At 41.2% G+C, this 24,331-nt stretch overlaps 2 protein-coding genes across 7 annotated transcripts in view; one reads left to right on the plus strand and one right to left on the minus strand.

Moving 5' to 3' along the window:
- MACROD1 (mono-ADP ribosylhydrolase 1) overlaps nt 1–24,331 on the plus strand; it is a 505,697-nt gene that overhangs the window by 295,363 nt on the left and 186,003 nt on the right. The window lies entirely within an intron of this gene.
- FLRT1 (fibronectin leucine rich transmembrane protein 1) overlaps nt 13,668–24,331 on the minus strand; it is a 123,633-nt gene continuing 112,969 nt past the window's right edge. For all 5 annotated transcript variants that reach the window (XM_075187695.1, XM_075187692.1, XM_075187693.1 and 2 more), the window contains one exon: nt 13,668–17,074. In XM_075187695.1, the coding sequence (XP_075043796.1) occupies nt 14,984–17,017 (2,034 nt within the window). In that variant the 5' untranslated portion in view covers nt 17,018–17,074 and the 3' untranslated portion in view covers nt 13,668–14,983. The remainder of the gene's footprint in view (nt 17,075–24,331) is intronic.

Here is a 24,331-nt window from a genome sequence, read left to right on the forward strand (position 1 = left end):
CAAGTTGTGTGGGGTGTTGGAGAGTGTCTCTCCCTCACGGCACTGCAAATGAAATCTCTCATCCATTGACATCATTAATAATATGGACATGATCTTCAGACGGGTCTGTGCCCTGCAGGATGTCTGTCCTGCTCAGAGTTGTCAGCTAGCTGTGATTTCATTTGTTTTGCAAAAGACTCTTTATGTCTCTGTACATTACTTAAAACTGCTGTATGTGTTTATCTTTAAGGAAGTGTGTAAATTAGTAAATATAATACACAGTTTAACTTTTATTATTTCTTCCTATGCATTTAGCTGAAGAATGATTATAAAATATGCTCTAACAGTGGGCACCTTACCTATAAATCTAAGAATAATTATAATGCTGTGTAAAAGTGTAATATTTTGATAGACCTAAAAAAAAGTGTGTCATTAATATTCTGCCACAAACTGCAATATCAGTGGTGTTTCTTTTGTGAATAAGTACATTTTGGAAGCTACAGAATTGCAGGGATATGAGGGAATAGCTGTCTGTAGTCATGTCCCAGATTGCAACTAACAATACAGGTCTCTAATGAAAAGAAGAATGTTTTCCAAATGTTGCCACTTTAGATGTATATGACAATGATCCACCATGGGCTTACTATATTTACTCATCTGCAAGGTCATAAAGATTTGCACCTGTTGAATGTATGTGTTAAAGGATAACGCATATCTAGTCTAAAAAAAAAGTTGAGCGTATGAACTTTGATGGGCCTGACTGCACTACCCAGTGCTATTGGGAACCCTGCTCTGTCCATTACTTAACTCTCAGCAGTATATTTACTTAACTGCGGGTTTGAAAAAGTGGAGATGTTGCCTATAGCAACCAATCAGATTCTAGTTATTTATTTATTCTGCAACATGACAGCTAGAATCGGATTGGTTGCTATAGGCAACATCTCCATTTTTTAAACCCCTCAGTCTGTGAATACCTTTTTGCATCCATACCCCACCTCACAACATGACACTGCCCCTGTCACATGCAGCCGTTCCCTCACTAACATAATCACACTATTAGGTTTTTCATTGTCTCCTAAAAAATCAGCATCTCCTATCCTAGTGCTGCGACCATTCACATTGTCCAAATCAAAACTGAGGACATCCCAGAGGAATAGACACTGGACATAAAATACGGTTGTCAGAATCTCAGATCATAAATGCTGATTAAAAAACCCAATACTAATTATTAAATGTCTCTCTCTGTCATTTCGTGAACCCTACTGCATGCACTGCCTATGTCAGATTATTTCTGAAACATACCAATGCTGAACGTCCCCACCATAAACAGATGTACTATGCAGTTTATTCTTTTCTAGTGCAGAATCTCAGAATATATATTTTGATGCAAAACCACTTTGCTAAATGCCATTCTTTGCATATTGCTACCAGCCAACTTCCTGCTAAAAGGGAAGGGGGAATGGTGAATTTAAAATTACTACGTGTGTTGAGTTTAAGGTTTTGCCCTCAATCTCCTTACAGCATAGTGTTCTCATTTCACATATTGTAGAGCTAGAAACTTGCATCTTACGCCCAATATTACTGTGTGGTCATATCATACTTGCCTACTTTTGGCAAGTTGTATCTGGGAGAGGGGCGTGTCTAGAGGATGGGAGGGGGTGGACACGGTCAAACTCATCATTTTGGCCGCGCCCCCCAAGACAAATATGTCATTTTCTCGCGGGGCCTAAATGACGCGATTCACTGTGAAACGCGTCATTTTAGCCGTGGGATGCGGGAGACTTGCCAGCTCTCCCGGGAGTCCGTGAGACTGTCCCGAATTTTGGGAGTCTCCCGGACATTCCGGGAGAGTTGGCAAGTATGGGTCATATATGATAGTTGGTCTAATGAGTTTGGGGGTAAATACAGTTATGACTCCTACGGCAAGTTTAATTAGCTGCCAATGAAAAGGACTTATAACAGCAAAAATGAATGTACCACATTGATTGAACCTGTACATTGCCGTGTGCTTATTATATGCTGGTTCTATTAGTGAGCTATATAACTAGATCTCTAACTGGTATTCTGGAGATTATAATACAGTATACAAGCACCCTTTTTGCCAGATTTGTCTCATTTCCAGGCCATGACTTCTGAGTAAATCCTCTAAACGCACTGAGAGACTTTCCACTATATTATTCTCCCTACTCAGCCAGTCTGTCCTGGAAGTCCACAGAAGTGATCAATAATCCAAAGGAAGGTTAAACAGAGGAAGGCGGCATGACTGGCTGCTCCAGCTGAGATCTGTGTCATAATGATTTGAAAGAACAGTGCAATTAAATGGAGACTTTTTTGAGGACAAGATACATGGTCTATTGCTGCAGAACAGGGTTTCAAGCGCCCAGTGACATTCATTTCCTTTCCTTTAAATGTAAACAACCTCCTGTAATCCCTCTCCTGAAATTCAGGTGTTGAAAGTACTGAAGTTCTATTAAAGTTTGTATTTTTTTTTACTTTGCAGCACTAGTAAGCCAAGTAAAAGCACATTAAACAGGAGGTACAGAATGATGTGTTTACAGTTTATAATCAAGCCCATATACCCCAAATGCTGTTTGGAGACCTTGCTGGGATACAAACCGTTCCGTTTATCAAGTGTACCCGCCCCTGAAAATAACTAAACAGCCACAGCGCTATTCAGCCTATGCTGATAGCTGCAAAAACAGGGGGGGCAACACTGCTAATGTAGAAATCAGCACCAGACCGGTCACATTATAACAGGAACACCTACAGTGTAGTTTTTATTTATTTTTGTAGGCTTTTGTGGCACCACGATATGCATTAACAGTTAGCTGTCAATGCATGCTGACACTTGGTGACCCACAATCATTTTTCAATGTATTTCTTAAACATATTACCCTAGGGACACCAGAATGGGCAGTAGGAGGTGCCCGGTGCCATTCATTATTGGGCCACTATGCCCTACGTGAGGGGACCTGATAGCTTTAACCAGAATCCTTGCTAGAGGACCAAGCCCGATGCAGAACATTCTCAGATGTTTTATGCTGGTAATAGGGTTAACACTGCCCTGTCTGTGCAGCCTGGTGCCATTTACTAGGTGAGCTCTCACACTTCTTGTCCCGTTTTAGCGGCAGATGTCATCTAAAAGATTGATTTGTTTATACAAAAAAGCATGTGCAATAGAAACACAGGGGTCATAGTCTCCATTCGCTGGCAGTGTTAGGGTGCCAATGAAGGAATTTTTAATCACATTACGAGGGGTGTTTCACTAGGGCTCGCCAATGAACTCTAGCTTCAAAAATACCACTGGCAGGACATTTTGTATCTCTGCATCATGCAGAGATACAAAGGTATTCTTACTGCCTCCAGTAGCCACCAATAATAAATATATATAATAGATAATCAAAAGACCCCATGTGGCTTAGCCCTTTAAAATCATTATTTGCTGTAAAGTCTCAGGGATTCCATTAAGTCTTTGTAAATAGAAAAAGAGGATTTTTAAGATTGTTCTACTCCGTGTTATCAGGTGCCTCAAAAACACATTAGTAATAATAGCAGTGGCGCCCCCTTTAGGACACCTCAGGATACACCGAAAGAATATTCTATACAATAAATCTCATACTATCATCATCATCATCATCACCATTTATTTATATAGCGCCACTAATTCCGCAGCGCTGTACAGAGCACTCACTCACATCAGTCCCTGCCCCATTGGGGCTTACAGTCTAAATTCCCATAGATATACAAACACACACATACACACAGAGAGAGACAGACAGACAGATTAGAGTCAATTTGATAGCAGCCAATTAATGTGAATGCGCAGCTGACACATTCACATTTTCTAAGTGTAATACATCACTTTATGAAACTTGCTTCATAGCTGTAGATGAAAGCACAGGTACATACAACACATAAGCAATACACAGGACAAGGTATGAAAAAATGAAAGCAAACCAGTTACCCTGCAGTTATCAGTGTGGAACGCCACATTAATACTAAATCCTGTCCCATGGATAGTGGAATCACTGAAGTCCCATGCTCAGGAACCCTGAGGTTCAGTAGATACTCACCCCGATGTTGCATTGTCACACATAAGCTGATTGGACAGAGCTATGGTTTGACACTGTCAGCTATTGCAATGTACAGTTTATATTCCAACTTAACCAGGCTGTCATGCCTGGAGAAGCAAAGGTTACCCGTGTCCGCAGGGGGGGGGGGGGGGTAAGTATCTCCTAAGCCTGAGTCCTCTGTGTTTTTGTTGTTTAATGGGAGGGGATTTAGCATTAAAAGTTCGATTTTGCTAAAACTTCTTCATTAAAGTACCTCAAAGCCATCTTATGTCTTCTGTACGGTATTTTTGTTAAATGTCAGCAATGTTGATTGTACAGCTTGTTGATATCACGGATTGTATCCAGAAACCATTGCTATGTCTATTTTGTATTTCTTTCTAAACTCAATAAAAACATTTTCAAGTTAAAAAGTACCTCAAAGCCCCTTAGCTGCTATCACATAAAGCAATTATTAGAACGTGCCCAAGACATTTACAGCAGTGCTCTAATTCATTTCTATAACCCCAACAATCTCCATAACACACAGCGTTTTATATATATATATATATATATATATATATATATATATATATATATATATATATATATATATATATTATTAATGTCAATTTGTAATCACGGCCCTACAACTTGGCTCAGATATACACTTCACTGTTATATATGCTCTTCAACTATACCTACAATCCTGCCACATTCAGTAACCGCACTGTACAAATAGATGTTATCCAATTTAGCCTCCCAGATGCTGGTGTCTTGGAGGTCACAGACTAACAGGTTTAGCTCAGACACAAGCCGGCGGAGATGACAGCGAGCCTGACAGCTGCGATTCCCACATCACTTTACAGCACACAAGTACTAATACTCCCATACACTGCCCCTGCTTCCTGCGGGACAGATCGCTAATCTTATCTGCAGGCACCTTATTGTAAGGTATGGGGATGATTTACTAGATATTGTCACAGGATGATAATCATTGAATATGTAAATAAGAAAAATAAACATTAAAACACTGTATTTACCCTGGTTCCTCCCACATTGCTAGGACTGGCCACAGAAATCTATCATCTCTATGTCAGCGTCCATCTCTCCTCTATCCACCTTTGAAAAAAGGATGACGGGGAGACAGAATTACCTTATGCTGTCTGCTTAGGTTCAGTGGTGTAACTATTAGCCGTAGTCATAGCAGTCCATGCGACTGTTATGGGGTCCAGCCCAACAAAACCAACTTCTTATAACTACAAACGTAATATGGCTTCATAACAAGTTTGTGCAGGCAGGTATGTGATTTAAAAAATAGTGAGGATAACAAGACGTATGTATAATTCAGACTAATGTGTCTGATTACTACTAATGCAATGAACACTCTGATCTATTGGGTAGTGACTGGGCCATGATGAGCAGACTCTGTGGTGAAAAATCCCATCATTTTTGCTGCGGTATCCTCTCGATATGTAGATACAGTCCTGCTTAGGATAGTGACATATGGAGGTTTTACTCCCCTGCAGCTGTTCTTGCCCTACAGGCATGGATAACCTTTTAATGCCTTGGCCAGTATTTATCATACTTGCCAACTCTCCCGGAATGTCCGGGAGAATCCCGAAATTCGGGTCGGTCTCACAGACTCCCGGGAGAGCTGGCAAATCTCCTGCATCCCGCAATTGTGGGGCTAAAATGACCCGATTCACAGTGAATCGCATCATTTTGGCCCTGCCCCCACAATAAAACGGCATATTTGAGGTGGGGGCGGGGCCAAAATGACACGATTCACCGTGCCCCGCCCTCTAGACACGCCCCTCTCCCGGATACTACTTGCCAAAGGTAGACAAGTATGGTGTTTATACAGGTTACGAACACTTGTGTGACAGGAAATCAGTGACTGATAAATGCATATTTTATACTGAATTGTATATCAAAGTGGATAGTACAGTGATGTGCGAGTGTATAGTGTGTGTGTTTATATGTATATATATATATAAAACAGGGATACTCTGCACTCTCCAAACACATAATTAATGCTATATCAAGTACTGTTCTATATTAAAAACAGGGAATGTTAGTTCCACATATTGCAATATATGATTAAGCTGACCAACTCACGCCAAAGTCTTCCCATTCTGGTCAGTCCTAACATGATCAAATGCTATGCTATTTTATCTGGGCTTAAGGCTTACCTGCACACAGCTTTTAAAGGCAAGTCTTTCCCTAGCACTAGCAGCCATGGGAGACCTGGGACTCACCTGACACAAGTTGGAATTAATTAATGTAAAGAATGGGGTGCAAGAGTCATGGGACTTACCTTGTATAAACAAAAACATATAGAGAGAGAGATTAATAAATGTGAATTACTATATGGGATTCTTTTGCATTAACTGCCAATTCTGTAAAATGGTGATGTGTCAATAGGTAAAACAGGTTTAAAAAATCTATAGCAGCATAAATTTCTTCTAATGTTTATAAATTAAATGTTTATAAATTAAAATAATTGACTAGGGATGGACACTCACATAAATATGACAGAAATCATTGAACAACCTGTGAATAATGATTATCTCTAAATAAAAAATGTACTGTTCTGGCATTTAGGAAAGGAAAAACAGCACAGTGCCTTCACCTCTACAATGTATGCCCATTTTTGACCATATTTAGGGCATTAAATGTTACCCATAAATTACTGTGTGAATCGGCTTGTTTAATCTGCCAGCAATTACATTATAGAGTTTGTTGAAACACAAACCTGCGCCCCTCCAGGGACCCCTGATTATCCGACTACCTAAGTAACTGGATTACTGTCACATGTCATCATGTTAACTGAAATAACTAATGTGTTCTTAAGTAGATGATAACAGGCTTATCCCTTCTGGGAAGAGCTGTGTAATATGTTTATAGGCAGAGTATTCCTGGAAATGCATCCTCAGGGAGTATGGCAGCCCCTTTCACTGCTCTGCAGATTGTTTAAACCTATAGTCTCTAGGGGGTAACTGTTTTATAAACTTCTCTTGCCTATTTCCTAACCATCACACTGTGCTGCCTGCTCTTGGTTCAGTTGCTGGGAGCACTGATTGGCTGAGCGTTATTAAGGGCTTAGGTCAGTAACAACTTGAATGATGACCCTCTGCAGAACACAGTATAAGCCAGTGGATCCCAAACTTTTTCTGTTCAAGGCACCCTTAGGGAATCCATATTTTTTTCAAGGCACCCCAAAGCCAAAATAATTACCAAGCTGTCCCCCACCTTGCTTACAAGGGGCCCTGTCCGAGGCACCCCTGTGAGATCGCTGAGGCACCCCGGGGAGCCTAGGCGCACAGTGTGGGAACCGCTGGTATAAGCCAACACACCATAGATGGCTTATCACCACCTGTCAGTATGCATTTTGCACTTGTCATTGGAAGCCTATTTATAGGGGTTCACCTTCTAATTGCTTCATTGTATTGTCCTGTGTATACCCTCCAACGACTTTTACCGAATACATTTTACATCTTTCTGGCTTTCTTCTTCATCCGTGTATGTATATCACAGCTGTAGCTGGACACCAGCTTTGTGTCACATGCAAAAGTAATGAAAATAAACTTCTCTCCCTGGTGCTATAAATAGACACACACAAGAAGCGGAGAATACAAGATACCAAGTTGTACAAGTTGCAGGGGGGTATATACAAACCAATAAATTACAATCACTTGAAAGCGAAAAACTTCTTTAAGTTTAGTAAACATCCATCAAAGTACTTCGGACCAAGCACCTCAAATTATTCACTTAGAAACATATGTCAAATTTTTTATGATTTTTACTGTTATAGGGCAAATGCTAAATTACATCTAATTTTTACATTTAAAAAACCAACAACTGTCTGGTTTGTGCGCAACATTTTTCATTTTATTTCCATTGGATTTTTAGAACTAATTTTGCATACTTCTAAATGCCTCAATTATACATGTAGTAACTTCACATAAGTATATATTTCTGTCTTAAAAATACATATATTTTCTTCGGGTCTTATACTGGACTTTCTATTGTCTCACTTTAGCAACTGGGGGAAAAAGGAACTTGAGAGGACTACAAGCTAAACATTCACAATACAATGAAATGTAGTCGAATCTAATCTGGTATTCAGGTAAAGACATGTATTGCATACTTACCAACTTTAGAAAGTTGGTTTTCCCGGGAGCCTGCTGGGGAAGGGGGGCGCAATGGGGGGCGGAGCTCCAAAATGCTTGTCATTTTGGACCCGCCCCCGTGACGTAATGATGCAAATGCGTCATTTGACAGCGGGGGGGGGGTGGGGCCAAACGCCGCGATTCCCCAGGAATCGTGGCGTTTGGGACCTAATTCTGCCCACTTCACTAGGAAGTGGGCACTTCCTAGTGAAGTGGTCAAATCCGGGAGATTGTCACACTCTCCCAGGAGTCTGTGAGACGCGGGAGTCTCCCAGACATTCTGGGAGAGTTGGCAAGTATGATATATTGGTATATTATGCAAAAAGCCACCTACCTCCCTCACTCTCTCCTCCCCACCAATTTGCTCCCATCATCTCTATTGCGGTTTATTTTTTATTGTTTCCTAAAATGCCGCTCAAAAGTTCCAGGTTTATCGGCAAGGTTAGACCACCTATAGGTCCGTGCCACACTTTTGGTGTAAAATATGTTGAACAAAAGTTTTGACCATTGTTTCCCCAAACAAGCGTTTGTTTTATTATAAGCAACTCTAGTTAGATTATATCATGGCTATTGCTAATTATTTATCCTATGCCAGTTTTATCACTACATTTTAGAGCAGATGTAATATTCTTCAAATCATTGCAAGAAAACAGATACCTTGCTGACCAAACTGAACAAGTATCTGGTAGGTTTCTGACTATCCGAGTTCATTATTACTAAATGAGAAAATGTTAATGAGTATTCCCACGCAGTGGGCAGACCTTTATAGGTATAATTATTACCCTATGCAGTTTTCAGATTTCCAATAAATTGTAACCTTTTGTAAGTAAAGAAATCAGTATTACTCGTTTTTGCTTTATTTAAAATAACTATTTTAAAATCCTTCAATAACTTGCAAGATATTAAATAGATTGGGCAAATCTAAAACACAGTGATTATCAGATAATTGGATTTTCCAGAGAAAATAAGTGCTGTATATGTCTTTTATACAGTAAGGTTATAAGAAGCGTGTGCTTTTTAGTGGCAATGACTAATTTATATTCCTTCAAATAAATAGAAATTAAGCAAACATTAGTATGGAGAGTTTATGGGTGGATAATTTCATCTTTTACATATCATATTATAATGTTAGATGCTAACTATGTACAGTACAACGCTCATAAATATCCTATTTTGGCCAACAGTATATTTCTAGAGCATACTTTCGCACACAATGAATACAGATTGGCAGTTTTACAATCATGTATCTGTTGTAAATATCACTTCATGTGTGATTTGATCGAAATCCTTCAAATGAAGAAATAAATTGCAACCTTTGATAACCCACAATCCTGTAAAGTGTAATGCATTTTTCATGATTGTCTCTCGTTTGTCTGGGAGTGTGAGAAATACATGCTTGAATGCAAGATAATCAAGCAAAATGTCAAAAGACATAAAACTCCACATTTGCAGCCTGTATCAGCGCCTGTTATGCTCGCTTGTGTCTCCTTCCACCATGTCTCACATGCTGTACTATTCTCTGGAAGGATAGCCCTACATTTTGTTACCTCTGCTGCTTATACCCTTTGCAGTTTTACTTTTTGCAAAAGCCTGTCTTTTGTTTCTTCCTGTTTTCTACTTGTGGAAATAGTTGTTTGGGACAGTGCCACTGTCTTCATGCACATCCTGCTTCCTGAATACATTTATACATTTCACTGTGAGTGTTGCTCCGCTTTCTCCCTGCACATCCTGCTTCCTGCATACTTATCACTGAGAGCGTTGTTCCGCTTTCTCCCTGCACTTCCTGCATACTTATCACTGAGAGCGTTGTTCCGCTTTCTCCCTGCACTTCCTGCTTCCTGCACACTTATCACTGAGAGCGTTGTTCCGCTTTCTCCCTGCACATCCTGCTTCCTGCATACTTATCACTAAGAGCGTTGCTCCGCTTTCTCCCTGCACATCCTGCTCCCTGCATACTTATCACTGAGAGCGTTGCTCCGTTTTCTCCCTGCACATCCTGCTCCCTGCACACTTATCACTGAGAGCGTTGTTCCGCTTTCTCCCTGCACATCCTGCTTCCTGCATATTTATCACTGAGAGCGTTGTTCCGCTTTCTCCCTGCACATCCTGCTTCCTGCATACTTATCACTGAGAGCGTTGTTCTGCTTTCTCCCTGCACTTCCTGCATACTTATCACTGAGAGCGTTGTTCCGCTTTCTCCCTGCACATCCTGCTTCCTGCACACTTATCACTAAGAGCGTTGCTCCGCTTTCTCCCTGCACATCCTGCTTCCTGCATACTTATCACTGAGAGCGTTGTTCCGCTTTCTCCCTGCACATCCTGCTTCCTGCACACTTATCACTGAGAGCGTTGTTCCGCTTTCTCCCTGCACATCCTGCTTCCTGCACACTTATCACTGAGAGCGTTGTTCCGCTTTCTCCCTGCACTTCCTACATACTTATCACTGAGAGCGTTGTTCCGCTTTCTCCCTGCACTCCTGCTTCCTGCACACTTATCACTAAGAGCGTTGCTCCGCTTTCTCCCTGCACTCCTGCTTCCTGCACACTTATCACTGAGAGCGTTGTTCCGCTTTCTCCCTGCACATCCTGCTCCCTGCACACTTATCACTAAGAGCGTTGCTCCGCTTTCTCCCTGCACATCCTGCTCCTTGCACACTTATCACTGAGAGCGTTGCTCCGCTTTCTCCCTGCACATCCTGCTTCCTGCACACTTATCACTGAGAGCGTTGTTCCGCTTTCTCCCTGCACATCCTGCTCCTTGCACACTTATCACTGAGAGCGTTGCTCCGCTTTCTCCCTGCACATCCTGCTTCCTGCACACTTATCACTGAGAGCGTTGTTCCGCTTTCTCCCTGCACATCCTGCTTCCTGCACACTTATCACTAAGAGCGTTGCTCCGCTTTCTCCCTGCACAAGATGCGTTGTTACACTTTTCCCACTTCTATCTACTAAGAAGTCTCCTACTTCTCTGCATCTATGTTTCCATAACTCTCAACTGTCCTGAAGCATTGGACACGTCATTGGAGAATGTGGGAATGCCCCGTGCAGCGTTAGCACACCCCCTCTTGATTACAGTCAGCATAAAGTTGGGATGTATGCATTTATTTCTTCATATTTTGCAGACATAGGAACATAGCATTGTCTTCTCACTATGCTTCTCACACCCTAGTCTCGGCATAGCCTGCTTTCTTATTGCAGTTGTAGTTTTATGAAAGTAGTTAGTCGTTCCAATGTACCGATTGTCGTTTCATTGGACTGCTCGTTCTATATAAAAAACATGGTCACAGAAGCTAACGAAAATTATAAGGACATTGTGAAAAAGTCAAGAGTTTATTTCATGTGTGACAGGAATCACCGACTACACTGTTTTTGGACCAGCTAAAGAGCACAGATCAAGAAGGTAAATGGTGTATAGTGTGTACACAAGAATCGGCAGATTGATTGGAAATTTAGTCGTCGGTAAAATCGATAACACATTGGTGGGAAGATTCTGTAGTGTGTACCTACCCTAAGCATTAGACATGCTTTGCACGCCCCCATTGCTGCACAATTTCCATTCTAACTACGCATTTTAATCACTCATTCAGGTAAATTTCAAATTAAAAGCATTGCTCAAAATAATAACAGGTTTGCATCTCCGATAGTATCAACTCAACAATAATTGTCAATGTGCAAAGCAAATGATGACATACAAAAATAGCTATGCGATACAAGGAGTGTCATCTTTCTCTTTCATGAAGCACATACACTTAAAGATAGCCATTAATAAAAACAGTTAACAATTAATGAAAGAGCTCTCTAGTAAAGATAATAAAACGATCATACAATGAGAGTCTATAAACAGACAAAAGATCACAGACCAGGACAACAAGAATCAGCTGGACTGGGGGAAGGTGATCTTTTTGTAAGCAGTGGGGGGGGGGGGAGGGTTGGATTTAACTGTTTCGCCTGCTGATAAAAATTGAATGAATTGTTTCTTAAGGGCTTGTTTCACCATTGCATTTCTTAGGGAATATTCAGTTAGCTTCTGGGATCCCCCGGCATTGCGTGGCCGCGCACATAAAGCGCAGTTACTATACCGCAACATTAAAGATTTTCCTTCGCAACCCTATAGGATGCGAAGGAAAATCTGCTTTGTAGCGGTATCGGGAAGGAGGCAGCCGTGATGCCGGAAGCTAATTAAATATGCCCCTAAATGTTTAACGGAGCATTTAAAAGTGTACTAAAAAGCGCCAAACGTGCGCCTTCGTTTTTATGTGTTCTTAACCTTTTTGCCATGCATATGTGTGAACAAGCCCTTAGTGTGAGAATGACATCTGGTTATTATAGGTAAATAGGTTTTGTCTTGATAATAAGAACACATAATAAAAATATCTGCCAACACATTTTGTTTTATCTCTGAAATTACACACTTTCATCGATATACTCCCACTCTCTCCTGTTACAATTGGCAAGTAATTTGCATTACTCTCCCAAATCTTTTTTTTTTTTCTGCTATCTTTTGTCTGCAGTTTTCCACTTTCACATTTCAGCTCCTTTCCACATATTACAGATAGAGTTTCTCTAGCAAAGAGAGCTGCAAATTGCTTGTTAATATAAAGCCGCCAGCCACAAAAGAGAAATCAGTGAGAAAAGAAGAGAAAATGAATGCCAGTTGCAGAATGGCGCCAAAGCTCCTTGTCTCTCATGGTAACTTGTTCAGTGCTAGAAAGCAATCTGACTTAATGACATTGACATGTCATGATTAGTGAGTTGAAGTATGAGACCCCTATTCCAGAAGATTAGACCAGATCTGATGACAGTGATTTGATTTCATGTGATTTAAGGTTGACCAGGGCTAATATCTTTCTTTTGTTGTTGTCTTTTGGGCTATTGATCTTGAGAACCAATTTAGCAACATACTTGATCAATGTAATTTGGCAATGAATTGGGAAACTTGACCAAACATTAGTTTATGTATGTATCTGATACACGAAACGGTGAACTGCAAATGAAAATAATGTGATTTAATTATAACCATGTTAGTGTTACATAGCAATAAGGCACCCTAATAGCAAACTACAAAAATAGTTATTTGCATAAGAGCAGGGTACAATAAAGCCTTGCTGTTTCATACAGTGGAGGATGCTGAGACCGCCATATATAGGACATTTCCATTGGCTTTCCTGCCGGGAAAAGTTCAAAAGTGCCTCCTTAGTGTTTCAGGAAAATAATAATAAATAATAAATTAAAACATGACATTGGATTTAGCTGCCCTTGCATTGCCCCAGCAAAGCTTGTCGTAAATTGAACTGAAACTTTGTCTACAGAGCTGACTATTAACCTTCGGGATCAACACTATCACCATAAATGTACTCATTCCATGTACAGGTTTTATTGTATTTGACTTTTAGGGGGGGTATTCAATTGTTAGCGTTAACGGAAAAAAACGAGCGCTCAAAAAATCTTAGCGTTAATACGGAGCGGCGAGCTGAAATTCCGCGAGTAAACTACCGTATTAACGCTTTTCTCGCGCAATATTACCGTATAAACGGTAATATTTTTTGAGCGCTCGTTTTTTTCCGTTAACGCTAACAATTGAATACCCCCCTTAGCCTGCTTCAGATTTTGACGTACTATTAGCAAGTACGACATACATGTATTTGGATGTTGTTAAATGTACTTTTTTATTAGATACAACTGCATTGTAGCTATATATTTTATTCTATGAACACGCTATTTTTCATTCTTCCATAAATAATGTAACAATTCTTCCTTTTTCTAAGAATCAATTCCCAAGTAGAGCAGGAATCATAATAAAACTTCCTTTTCTGAAATTTACTTGCTCCATAAAAACGGCCTTTTCCGATTAATGAGAGGGGCCTGCAATGCATTGTAAACGAGGCTGTCATTCCCTGCCTAATTAACCATCCCATGATTCTTGCGGTCAGGTAGCTGGAGTGTATGATACATTGGGATACTGAACACGTCTATATTACCATCACACGCTACAGATATCTGCTGAAAGATTTAAGTGTCAGTAAGGGTTTCCACAGAGACTGTATAAAAAAAAAGTCTATTGTATATAAAGTCTATCATAGGTAACATTTCATTTTTTTTTTTTTCTTTGCTTCACAACTACTTTTATATCATTCAGTTCAAGCTAACGTTTTGGAAATTAATGCACGTTCGCTAGAAATCGGTGAAAACAATTTTGCAATTAAAGTAAAAAAAAAAAAAAAAATTTAAGAAAAAATCTCATCTGCAGAATTATTTGCCTTCTTCTTTTAACCATTTATTTCCAGTAGTGATAAAACAACATGAAAAGAAAAAACTTGCAGAGAAAAAATATATATATGTTCTATTGGTGAGAGATGTTCATTGCACCATGTCTGCATTATCACCCTGAATTTAACAAAAGGGGGGAAAGGAAAAAACCATCAGGTTATATGCAAATTCTATCCAAGTGCTTGAATCTCTCTGAAGTTATCTCCTTGTTCTAAAATGATTTAAACTGCTGTATTAAACGTGACAGAGTTCTCCTGTGGCCCTTTCAACTTGTAGTACATCTACTACGGTTTTTTTCTTCTTCTTTATACTCATGTGTTGGGATATGAATATTAGTATTTTTCATTTCTTACAAAATATCCCATGGAGTCTCGTTTCGATTTTGACTCACAACTTAAGTTTATTTCATTTTGTAATTCTTTTGCTTGCACCGATATGAATCATTTATGGGCACCAGGAGAAACGAGATTTCACTATGGGAAGGAATCTGGTCAGTCCAAGAAATAATGGTTCATCATGTGTAGGAGTAGTCTGTGTCAGGGATGCCACCATCTCTGTAGCCCCTGTGAGTGCCATAACCTATCGTGTGGGTACTTTTGTAAAGACTGGTGCCGTTAGAAGGAAATATGGTATGAATCACATATTCTTCCTTAGCTCTGTGAGGATTTATCGGCAACATTTGAAGCCCTGGTCCTCTAATCTCCAATATAGAGTTATCTTTCTTGGTGCCAGACTCAATGTAATCGTCCTTCTTCCGGCTGCTACGGCTGCAGGATCTTTCGCGGGTTAGTAGCTGACCAGCTCGGTGGACATACCAGCAGATGGACGCTAAGATGAGAAAAAGGAAGACAAGTGTGACAGCGCCTCCTATAATGCCAGCCAGGGGTAATCCAGCCAAGGGATCAGCATTTTGTTCCCGGTTGAGTGTGGTGGTAGTGCCATAAATGTCCCCTGTCTCTGCCTTCGCACATACAGGTGACTCATCTGCAAGATAAGTGTTCCCTGTTTCCATGGTTACCATGCAGATAATGTAGGTCGATCTGGGCTCCAGGGCAGTTAGTAAATACTCTGTCTTATCTCCTTGCACCAATGTTTCTGTGATAGATCCAACAGCTGGGCTGTGACCTAACCTCAGCCAGCTCAGCCGGAAAGAACTGGCAGGGACAGATGACTTCCAAGTGATGCGAATGCTGTCAGCAGTCAGTGGTTTGACACTGATTACCAAAGCTTTTGCCCCTGCTCCGGTCTCCATAGGGTAATCCAAATTAGAATCTGGCAATCGAATACCTGGTCTCTTAGACTTGAGAGTAAAGAGGGATCCTTGGGGTGGAGAAGTGATTGCAGGACCTGCGGGTGTTGCACGTGCAGATGCTACATTGCTTTGAGGACCTCCCTCAAAGCATTCATCCATCTCATGAGTGATGTCTTTAATAGCCATTCCCCTTACTTTCTCAGGACCCTGACACATTAGACCACGTACATTGACCACAGCAGCTCTAGCTTTTACCCAATCCCGCAGCCAGATAAGATTACAGCCACAAAACCAGGGATTATTCCTGAGGAGGAGTTGACTCAGGCTCTCCAGGTCATCAAAAAGGCCACGTGGCAGGGCAGTGAGGTTATTGTTTGACAGGTCCAGTCTCTGTAGTTGCCTCATCTTGGACAGTGTGTTGTAGGGAATATGGGTAATAGCATTGTCCTGCAAATAGAGTTTCTGAAGGTGAGAAGTAGGCAAATTTATAGGGGGGGCGGCCAGTGAATTTCGGACTAGGGACAGCTCAGTCAAATTTTGGAGACGACTAAATGTGTCATCTGCAATGCGCTGATTAGCAAGTAGGTTGCCATCAAGCACTAATCTCCGCAGATTGTTAAGTCCCTTGAAGGCATGGAGTGGAATAGTTGAAATGCGATTATCATCCAGTCTGAGCTCTTCCAAAGTGTGTGGTAAGCCATTGGGAATGCTGCTAAGATGATTACGTGAAAGGAAAAGTAAACGGAGTTGATGGCTATCTAGGAAGGCATCATCTTCAATGCTTACAGTGGATACAGAGTTGTCATCTAAGTGAAGCTTTTCTATGAGTGGTATACGGGAAAGAGAATCCCGAGTCACACTGCGGATGTTGTTATCTTGAAGGTGGAGCTCTCGCAGTGATCGGGGAAGGTTGAGTGGGAACTCATCTAGATCATTCTCATACAGGTAGATTACTCGTACGTTGGTTTTAGTTTTCAGCTCCGGTGGGACGCCAGCATTGTTTATCTGATTGTTCTGGAGGTAGAGGGTAGTTGCATCATCTGGGATCTCTGCTGGGATAGAGGTCAGGCCCCTGTCATTGCAGTAGATGAAGCCATTGTCACAGCGACATACATAGGGGCAATTGGTGCTATCTATTACCTCTGTCAAAAATGCAATAAGTCCATAACATAGGAATAGCCAGTCGCGCAAGTCCAAAGTAGCCGTGGTCATGGCAACTGTGGTAGCAGTCGCTGTGGTGGTGGCAGCTGCTGAGGCAGCAGCCGCGGTGGTGGTGGTAGTTGTGGTGACTGTCATGTTGCTGTTGAATTTACCTAATCACGGTTTTAGGGTTCTGATGATTTGGATAAATGCCTGGAAGAAAAAAAATCCCCAAAAAAACAGTTAGAAGCAATCGAACATAAAGAGAACCAGTACTATTGTGCAGAGTTTTATTTTAGTTATAGTGTATGCATGCTTGAATTCAACCACATTTATTACTTTACTGTTATATTACAACAAAAATAACTGCTTATGCATCGTTTAGTCTAAGAAATACAGTGTTATATTATATAATACAATGATTTGAAAGTGAAATTGGTATTATGCTTCATTTTATACTTTAATTCATACTGAGCAATTTTGGTTTTATGTTATTTTTATGCAGCCATATTTACTCTCCTCCCAGGTGTGGACAATAATCTGTGATATAATATAATTCCCTGCATAGGGTTCAGATTAATGACCAACATCAATAGGGCTGTGGTAATCTGTATGACAGTCTACACTTCTGATTAGACTGTTAGCTCTGTAGGGTGGGATTCCCTTCATCCCAGAGGTTCCCTTTAGCCTGCTGGCTGTTATCCCTATAGTACATCTATTTTCTCTGCAGGCACATTACATTGCCCGTGTGAATCACAGTGGCCGTGTTTTGCTCCGCATAAAAGCAAATTAATAAGTGAGGAGACTCAGAAGATGAAGTGATTATAATGTGTGAGGAAGTTCTGAGAGTGATTTTTAAGCGCATGATTGTAAAAGCAAGTCCATCTTTTGACTTTCATAATAGCTTCTCCAAGCCATCTCAGCTGGGAGATTAGAGCCTGCGTCACCGGCATTATGATGGAAATTACATTCTGATAATGATTGAGCCCTTTTTTGGCCCTCTGAGATCTGCATAATATAAATTCTTCACAATACACTGGTGCCTTGCCAAACTTAGAAAATCAGCCACAACTCTCCATCTATTTAGAGGGTTAATAACTTAATACCCATTAAGTTGAACAAAAGCCATAGTTAACACGTTAAGCCACACAGACAGGAATAACATTACAGTATCATTAACCGTTTCTGTATAAACTGCTGGAATACAAAATATGCTCCTCTGAAAGATGCAATTACCATAAATAAAAATTGCATTGCTATCGTTTTTAAAAGCATAAGAAATTTTTCTTTAAGCAACATCAAGCCAGCTAAAGACATCCAGAAAACATACTCTTATTACATGTTTCAAGATATTAAATCTAAATAGAATTTTCAACATGTCTTAGGGAGGTTTTAACTGAGCTTTTTTTTCTGAAATAAAGTGTTGGATATAATTGATAATATATCACAGAGGCTTTAGACTATATAAAGGGAGGAGGCCACAGGTAATGTTCTCCTGTATACACTGTGAATATCATCACCATCATCATCATCATCTATTTATATAGCGCCAACATATTCCTTAGCGCTTTACAATTAGGGACAAACATAGTAAACTAATAAACAAACTGGGTAAAACAGACAAAGAGGTGAGAATATGTACAGAATTGTGTCGTCTTCCTTATATTAGTAAATACCTTAATTAGTAAATGTTAATTATTACACTGATCATTTCTGAAAACACATATATATATATATATGTATATATATATATATATATATATATATATATATATATATATATATATATAAATAATTTCTTTCAAGCATAGATAATACATGAACATTACATTAAAAACAAAACAGAAGATGACATGAATATTTCAGAGTAACCTTTAGAGCTCATATTTTGTATGTTATTACTCATATATAATATTATCTCAGTAATCTACTTTAGATACAGAGTCATTGCAGTGTGCTTTTTTAATATGTAATACAGATTATTGCAAGTGATGTGTTGAGTTCTGGACGCAAACGGGTCGATTCAATTACTAGTGATGTGCCTCCGGGAATCACCGTGATGTCCAGCTGTGCACAGTTCTGGGTACTACAGAAGCCCAATATTGCGGTATCTCTGTGCCATGTTGCTCAGCCACGGAGTGCCATTGCTACTCCGCGGCTCATCACTAGTAATTAAATCAGCCCCTAAAATTGTTATCGGTGTATGTATGATGTTCATCACACGGTCCTTAAATCTGAAAGCTTTGATTAGCTGTGTTAGTCCAGTTACTGTAAACATCTAAGGGATGTATAATTTATATTTGGAGATATAAATAGATTACATTCACATCAAAGAGGATTTTTCACATTGCTACTGATGGTAGAGCCTTGTATGAATCATACAGTGCACGCCAATGCTGTTTTAGATGCCTTTGAAAACATATAACCATGGTACATCGAGAGAAAAACCTTTACATCTGATTAACAGACTGAGGTCCAATTGTCCATTATAGTCTGCAGAAGCAGCAATAGTAACCTGTACACAGTAAGTTGAACAAAAGCCATAGTAGGGGCGCACGCAGGATTTTTAAGGGGGGGTTTCCCCCCACCCAAAAAAACCCCCAAAACAAAACCCAGAGAGAGCTCCGTTTCGGCAGCACTGTACTATACAGAAGCCGCGGCACTGTCATAGAAGCTTCTTTGACAGCGCCGCGGCTGCTATATAGTACAGTGCCGCTATATAGGGGCACTTTTTTAGCGGAGGGGAGGGGTTTCTGGAGACCCAGAAACCCCCCCTGCGTGCGCCCCTGCATGATGAAAGAACATGTCTAATAACTTTTGAATAATTTTTTCACTCTGTGCAAATGTGTAAACATCACATCAATCCCAACACCTGTGAGTTTAGAACCACTCCTTTAAATAAATTAAACGTTTTCATTTTACTGCTAAAATACAGATTATTTATGGCTTAAGTGAATAATGAGAATGAGAAGACATTAGGATTGTCTCTACTACATGTGGTACTTTTGTGTGTTCGAAGCTTTGTTTTACATTGGGCAAAGTGCTCCCAGAGATGTTCTTCTCTGCTGAGCTGTGACTGGAAGGTGCAAATTGTATCCATTAGAATTATAGGATGAGCCCTGATCTCCACTACCGCAAAGGAGGCAGAAAAATCAAGTTCTTTTGCGGAGTTCTGTAGCAGCGCTCCTAAAAATGCACAACTTACTCCCTCTTATGTCTCTCCTCTTAGTATATTTTAAATAACATTGCTCTACAAGATAATATCATACTTGCCAACCCTCCCGGAATGTCCGGGAGACTCCCGAAATTTGGGTCGGTCTCACGGACTCCCGGGAGAGCAGGCAAGTCTCCCGCATCCCGCAACTGCCTTCCCAAAATGACGCGATTCGGAGTGAATCGCGTCATTTTGGCCACGTTCCTGCGGCAAAACGACATTTCCGTCATGGGGGGGGGGCAAAATGGCGCGTATGGCCCTCCAGTCACGCCCCTCTCCCGGACAGAACTTGCAGAAAGTAGGCAAGTATAGATAATATCTTAGTTTTGCACTGCTCTCCAAAATTAGGACTACTGGCGCAGCTACTCCCCACTTAGCAATAAATCATGTTTTGCTATTCTCTCTGAATTTCCAGGATTTTGGGGAGCTCTCCCAGAAGAGTAGGCATCCTCTGGCAGAGACAGAGCTTAATGACGTGATTAGAGTAAACAGGCCCGCACTATGCAGTGCTGTGAATATTGGCATTTCATAGCAGGGCAGGGGGGCCATGGAGATGCATCACAACACCCCTTTGTACTTGTCACCTGACCTCTCCTCTGGTATCTCCCCGAGGGGAGGTTATACAAGTCGGAAAGTATGCAATAAATACCCCACTCCCAACGGCCAATGCAAACTTTTGCTTCTCTGCTTTAAACCTATGCACTTTATTGCATACTTGCCATCTCTCCCGGAATGTCCGGGAGACTCCCGCATTTTGTGAGAGTCTCCCGGACTCCCGGGCGAGTGTGGCAATCTCCCGAATTCTGCCCACTTCACTAGGAAGTGCCCCACTTCCTAGTGAAGTGGGCAGAATTAGATCCCAAACGCCGCGATTCCCGGTGAATCGCGGCGTTTGGCCCCGCCCCCGCTGTCAAATGACGCAATTTGCGTCATGACGTCACAGGGGGCGGGGCCGAAATGACGCGATTTCGGCCACCCCGCCCCTTCACGCCCCCCTCCACTGGCTGGCTCCCGGAAGGGAGCTGAAGAAAGTAGGTAAGTATGCTTTATTGTGAATCTAGACTCAGGCCCTGAGACAGTTTGTTAGGGACTGGAAGTAGATGCTGAAAATCCCAAATACAATAAGATAATGGAATGTTGGTTAGTTTTAAATAAATACACAAATAAACAATGATCCTTATTGGCAATATTCAGAAAAGGAAACTGTCCCAGAAAATTAAGATCACCATCATCCCAGGCCAAAAGAGGAGTGGGACTTTCCTTGTACTTCTAGAATCTGAAATTTGGGACTGTCGGCTAGCATACAGTCGCCAGCAATATCTCTCCTTACACTGACAGTTCCTCCACCAGTCACCAGCAAAATCAATCATTCGGCCAAAGCAGCAGAATAGCTGATTTTCCAGCATACATTCCACCAATTGGTAATGGCTTCATTCCCTCACAATAAAACTTTCTTCTTCAAAGTATCTCTTTAGTTCAGACAAATGACATATTTTATATCCGTGATAGATCTCTCAGTACAGATAAAAATAACCTTCCCCTCAAAAAAAAAGTATATAAGTATTTTAATGAGCAGTTTTTGCAAATGTGATTGTCTGACTACACTTTTTAAGGACGCCTTATACAACGCTCTTAAAAGATGGTAGTTGGCTTTTCATATGCTAAAATAAGAACAGAATACAATAAAATATGACTAATAGTGACCAGTAGATTATTCATCTTTAAAATGTACTCAAGCCAAATGAAGAATGGGAAAAAATACATGTTACCCCCTGGCGGAGAGTTTACTGAGACCAGAACTGTCTACCTGTTTAACGTATTCAATGAACAAACAGCAGATAGAAATAAGTAAATTTGCTCCACTATGATGGTTTTATTCATTCCCCAGAGTCAAATCCAGCAAATGTTACTTTCGCCCTCTCCCTTCTGTACACTGGGATTACAGAGAAAGACTCCGAAAACCATCTCACAGTGTCAATACTCTACTCTCAGAGCTCATTTTTTAATCTCTGCTTTGCTCTAGAAGCCGCTGGCAAGTTGTCCCTGGCGGGGTCAAACCTGGAGACTTACTTACCTCATCACTATTTGACGTTTTATGTTCTCTTGGGACGTATTAACCTCTCACCTCCCCAGCTAGCTAAATAACTATTTTCTGTTACTGAAACTATCATGTATTCGGCTTTCTAAATATTACATAGGTTGGCGGTTTATACCATTATTCATTTGCTGGAAGAGCAATATCCATTTAATAATATATGTAAGTGAGTGTGAATATATTGCTGTACATTGCTTACAGTTGTTGCTGGTAGTGGTGTTTTTACCAGATTTGCCAGTCTTCTGCACACATGGTAAGGTGCACCACTCAGTCAGATAACATATGTTACTTTTATTAGTCACAGATTATTCTAAGCTACTTGTCCCTACTCCTACTAGTCACTGTTTCCTTTGACAATTGGTACTAATAAATAATGCTGCTTCTCTACTCATCTAGTCTGTAATATTGTCTCCATCTCTTTATGTGTTTATCAAATCCTTGTTTTTTATTACATATCTTCTTTATTTATGTGAACATCTCCCAAATGATTAAGGCAGAAAGTCCTGATTTGAAAGGACTGTCCCGACAGCCAGGAACTTGTCCCAGATGAGGGGACTTATGAGAGATGCTTACTAGGTGCTATGTGCACCTCCCACTGGTACATGCAGCAATTCAGGGATCTTTTTAGGGACGGGGATTGGAATTGGGGTGACCTAATACTTCAGTATGTGACAGAGCTACGCTATACCCCTTTTGTGTAGAACAGTTTTGGGAGCTATGAATGTATTCATACTGAGCAAATTTGGTTTCATGTTATGGATGTATAGACTGAATATATAAATGCAAGAGTTCAGTGATGTCACTGGTTCCTATTATATAAGTAATCTTCTTTTCACCCAAAATGAATGTTTGCTCTGTGTGTAGGTGTTTGGGTGCATTTTAATGAACAAAGTAAATATGTATTAAAAAAACAAAATCCTGTAAAACACAATAAGGATAGCTGGTGTTAGGTAATATATTATTAGGGGTCTATTTATCAAAAGAAAAAAAATCGACATACTGTGATTAGTTCAGATTGCACCATCTGTTCAAAACAAACACTATAAACACCGACAACAGTCTCAATTTGCGTGGTCTGAAAGGGGCGGGGTACATTTGTTTGCCACCAGAAATTGCAGGGCCCAGTACAAATGTAACAGGCAGGGCCCCCCTCCTACATTTGCCTCCCCCTGCCCAATTCTCTACAGTCAACCCCATACCCGGTTCAATCTAACCCTTGCAGTAGTTTACTTACCTATCTGCGTCTTCTTGCTGTCTCCTTTCGGTTCCTCTCTATTGACAGCGCTGTGACGTTATTATTTACATGCAGGGCCGGATTAAGGGAATGGAGGCCCCTGGGCTAAGGGGCCCTCCATTCCCCGTGAGGCCCCCAATGTGAGCCGTCCGCCGCCCCCCACCCCCCTCGAGGACCCCCCCAAGCACTTACCTGTCAGTGCAGTCCTCCGTCCCGGCGCGCTGTAAGCTCCTTACTGAGGAGATCTCGCGAGAGTTCATGAACTCTCGCGAGATCTCCTCAGTAAGCAGACTACAGCGCGCCGGGACGGAGGACTGCACTGACAGCACTCAGCAGCATCGATCGGGCCGGGGGCGCCCCCGCCCCCGACCGATCAATAATGCTGCTGAGGAGTTTGAAGGGCCCCCTGGATGCCCGAGGCCCCTGGGCTATAGCCCAGTTAGACCTCGGGTTAATCCGGCCCTGTTTACATGACATCAGTGATGCTGCATGAAGCCAATCTCTCTGTCCGGGAGCCGGGCACCTGAGTGGTTGGTACTGGAGCAAATGGCAACAGCTGTGGGGCCCCGACATCTTGGGAGCGGAGGCAGACGTGCTGCCTACAAGGGGGCCCACTGCCGCATCCTTAATTACACGCAGAGGTCTCTGCCCACACCACCTCTTACAACTCAGGAGCAGCTGCTACTAAGAAATAGCGCCCGCTACCTCCCTTAGTTCACTGCGCAGGCCCCCTCCTCAAATAAATTTGTTTGGGCCCAGGGCTGTTGGGCCCCATACTGCTGTACTCCCTGTACCGCTATGATTGCAGCCCTGGTGGAATGGTCACTTTTGTTCTGATTGTTTTGTCCTAGAATGTTGGGTGGTATGGCTACATCTATGCATACATGACAAGACAGGTATATTGACTTGTCTTTAAGGTCTAAAACT

The sequence above is a fragment of the Mixophyes fleayi genome, chromosome 10, assembly GCF_038048845.1.
Source record: "Mixophyes fleayi isolate aMixFle1 chromosome 10, aMixFle1.hap1, whole genome shotgun sequence".
NCBI classification, from domain to species: Eukaryota; Metazoa; Chordata; class Amphibia; order Anura; family Limnodynastidae; genus Mixophyes; species Mixophyes fleayi.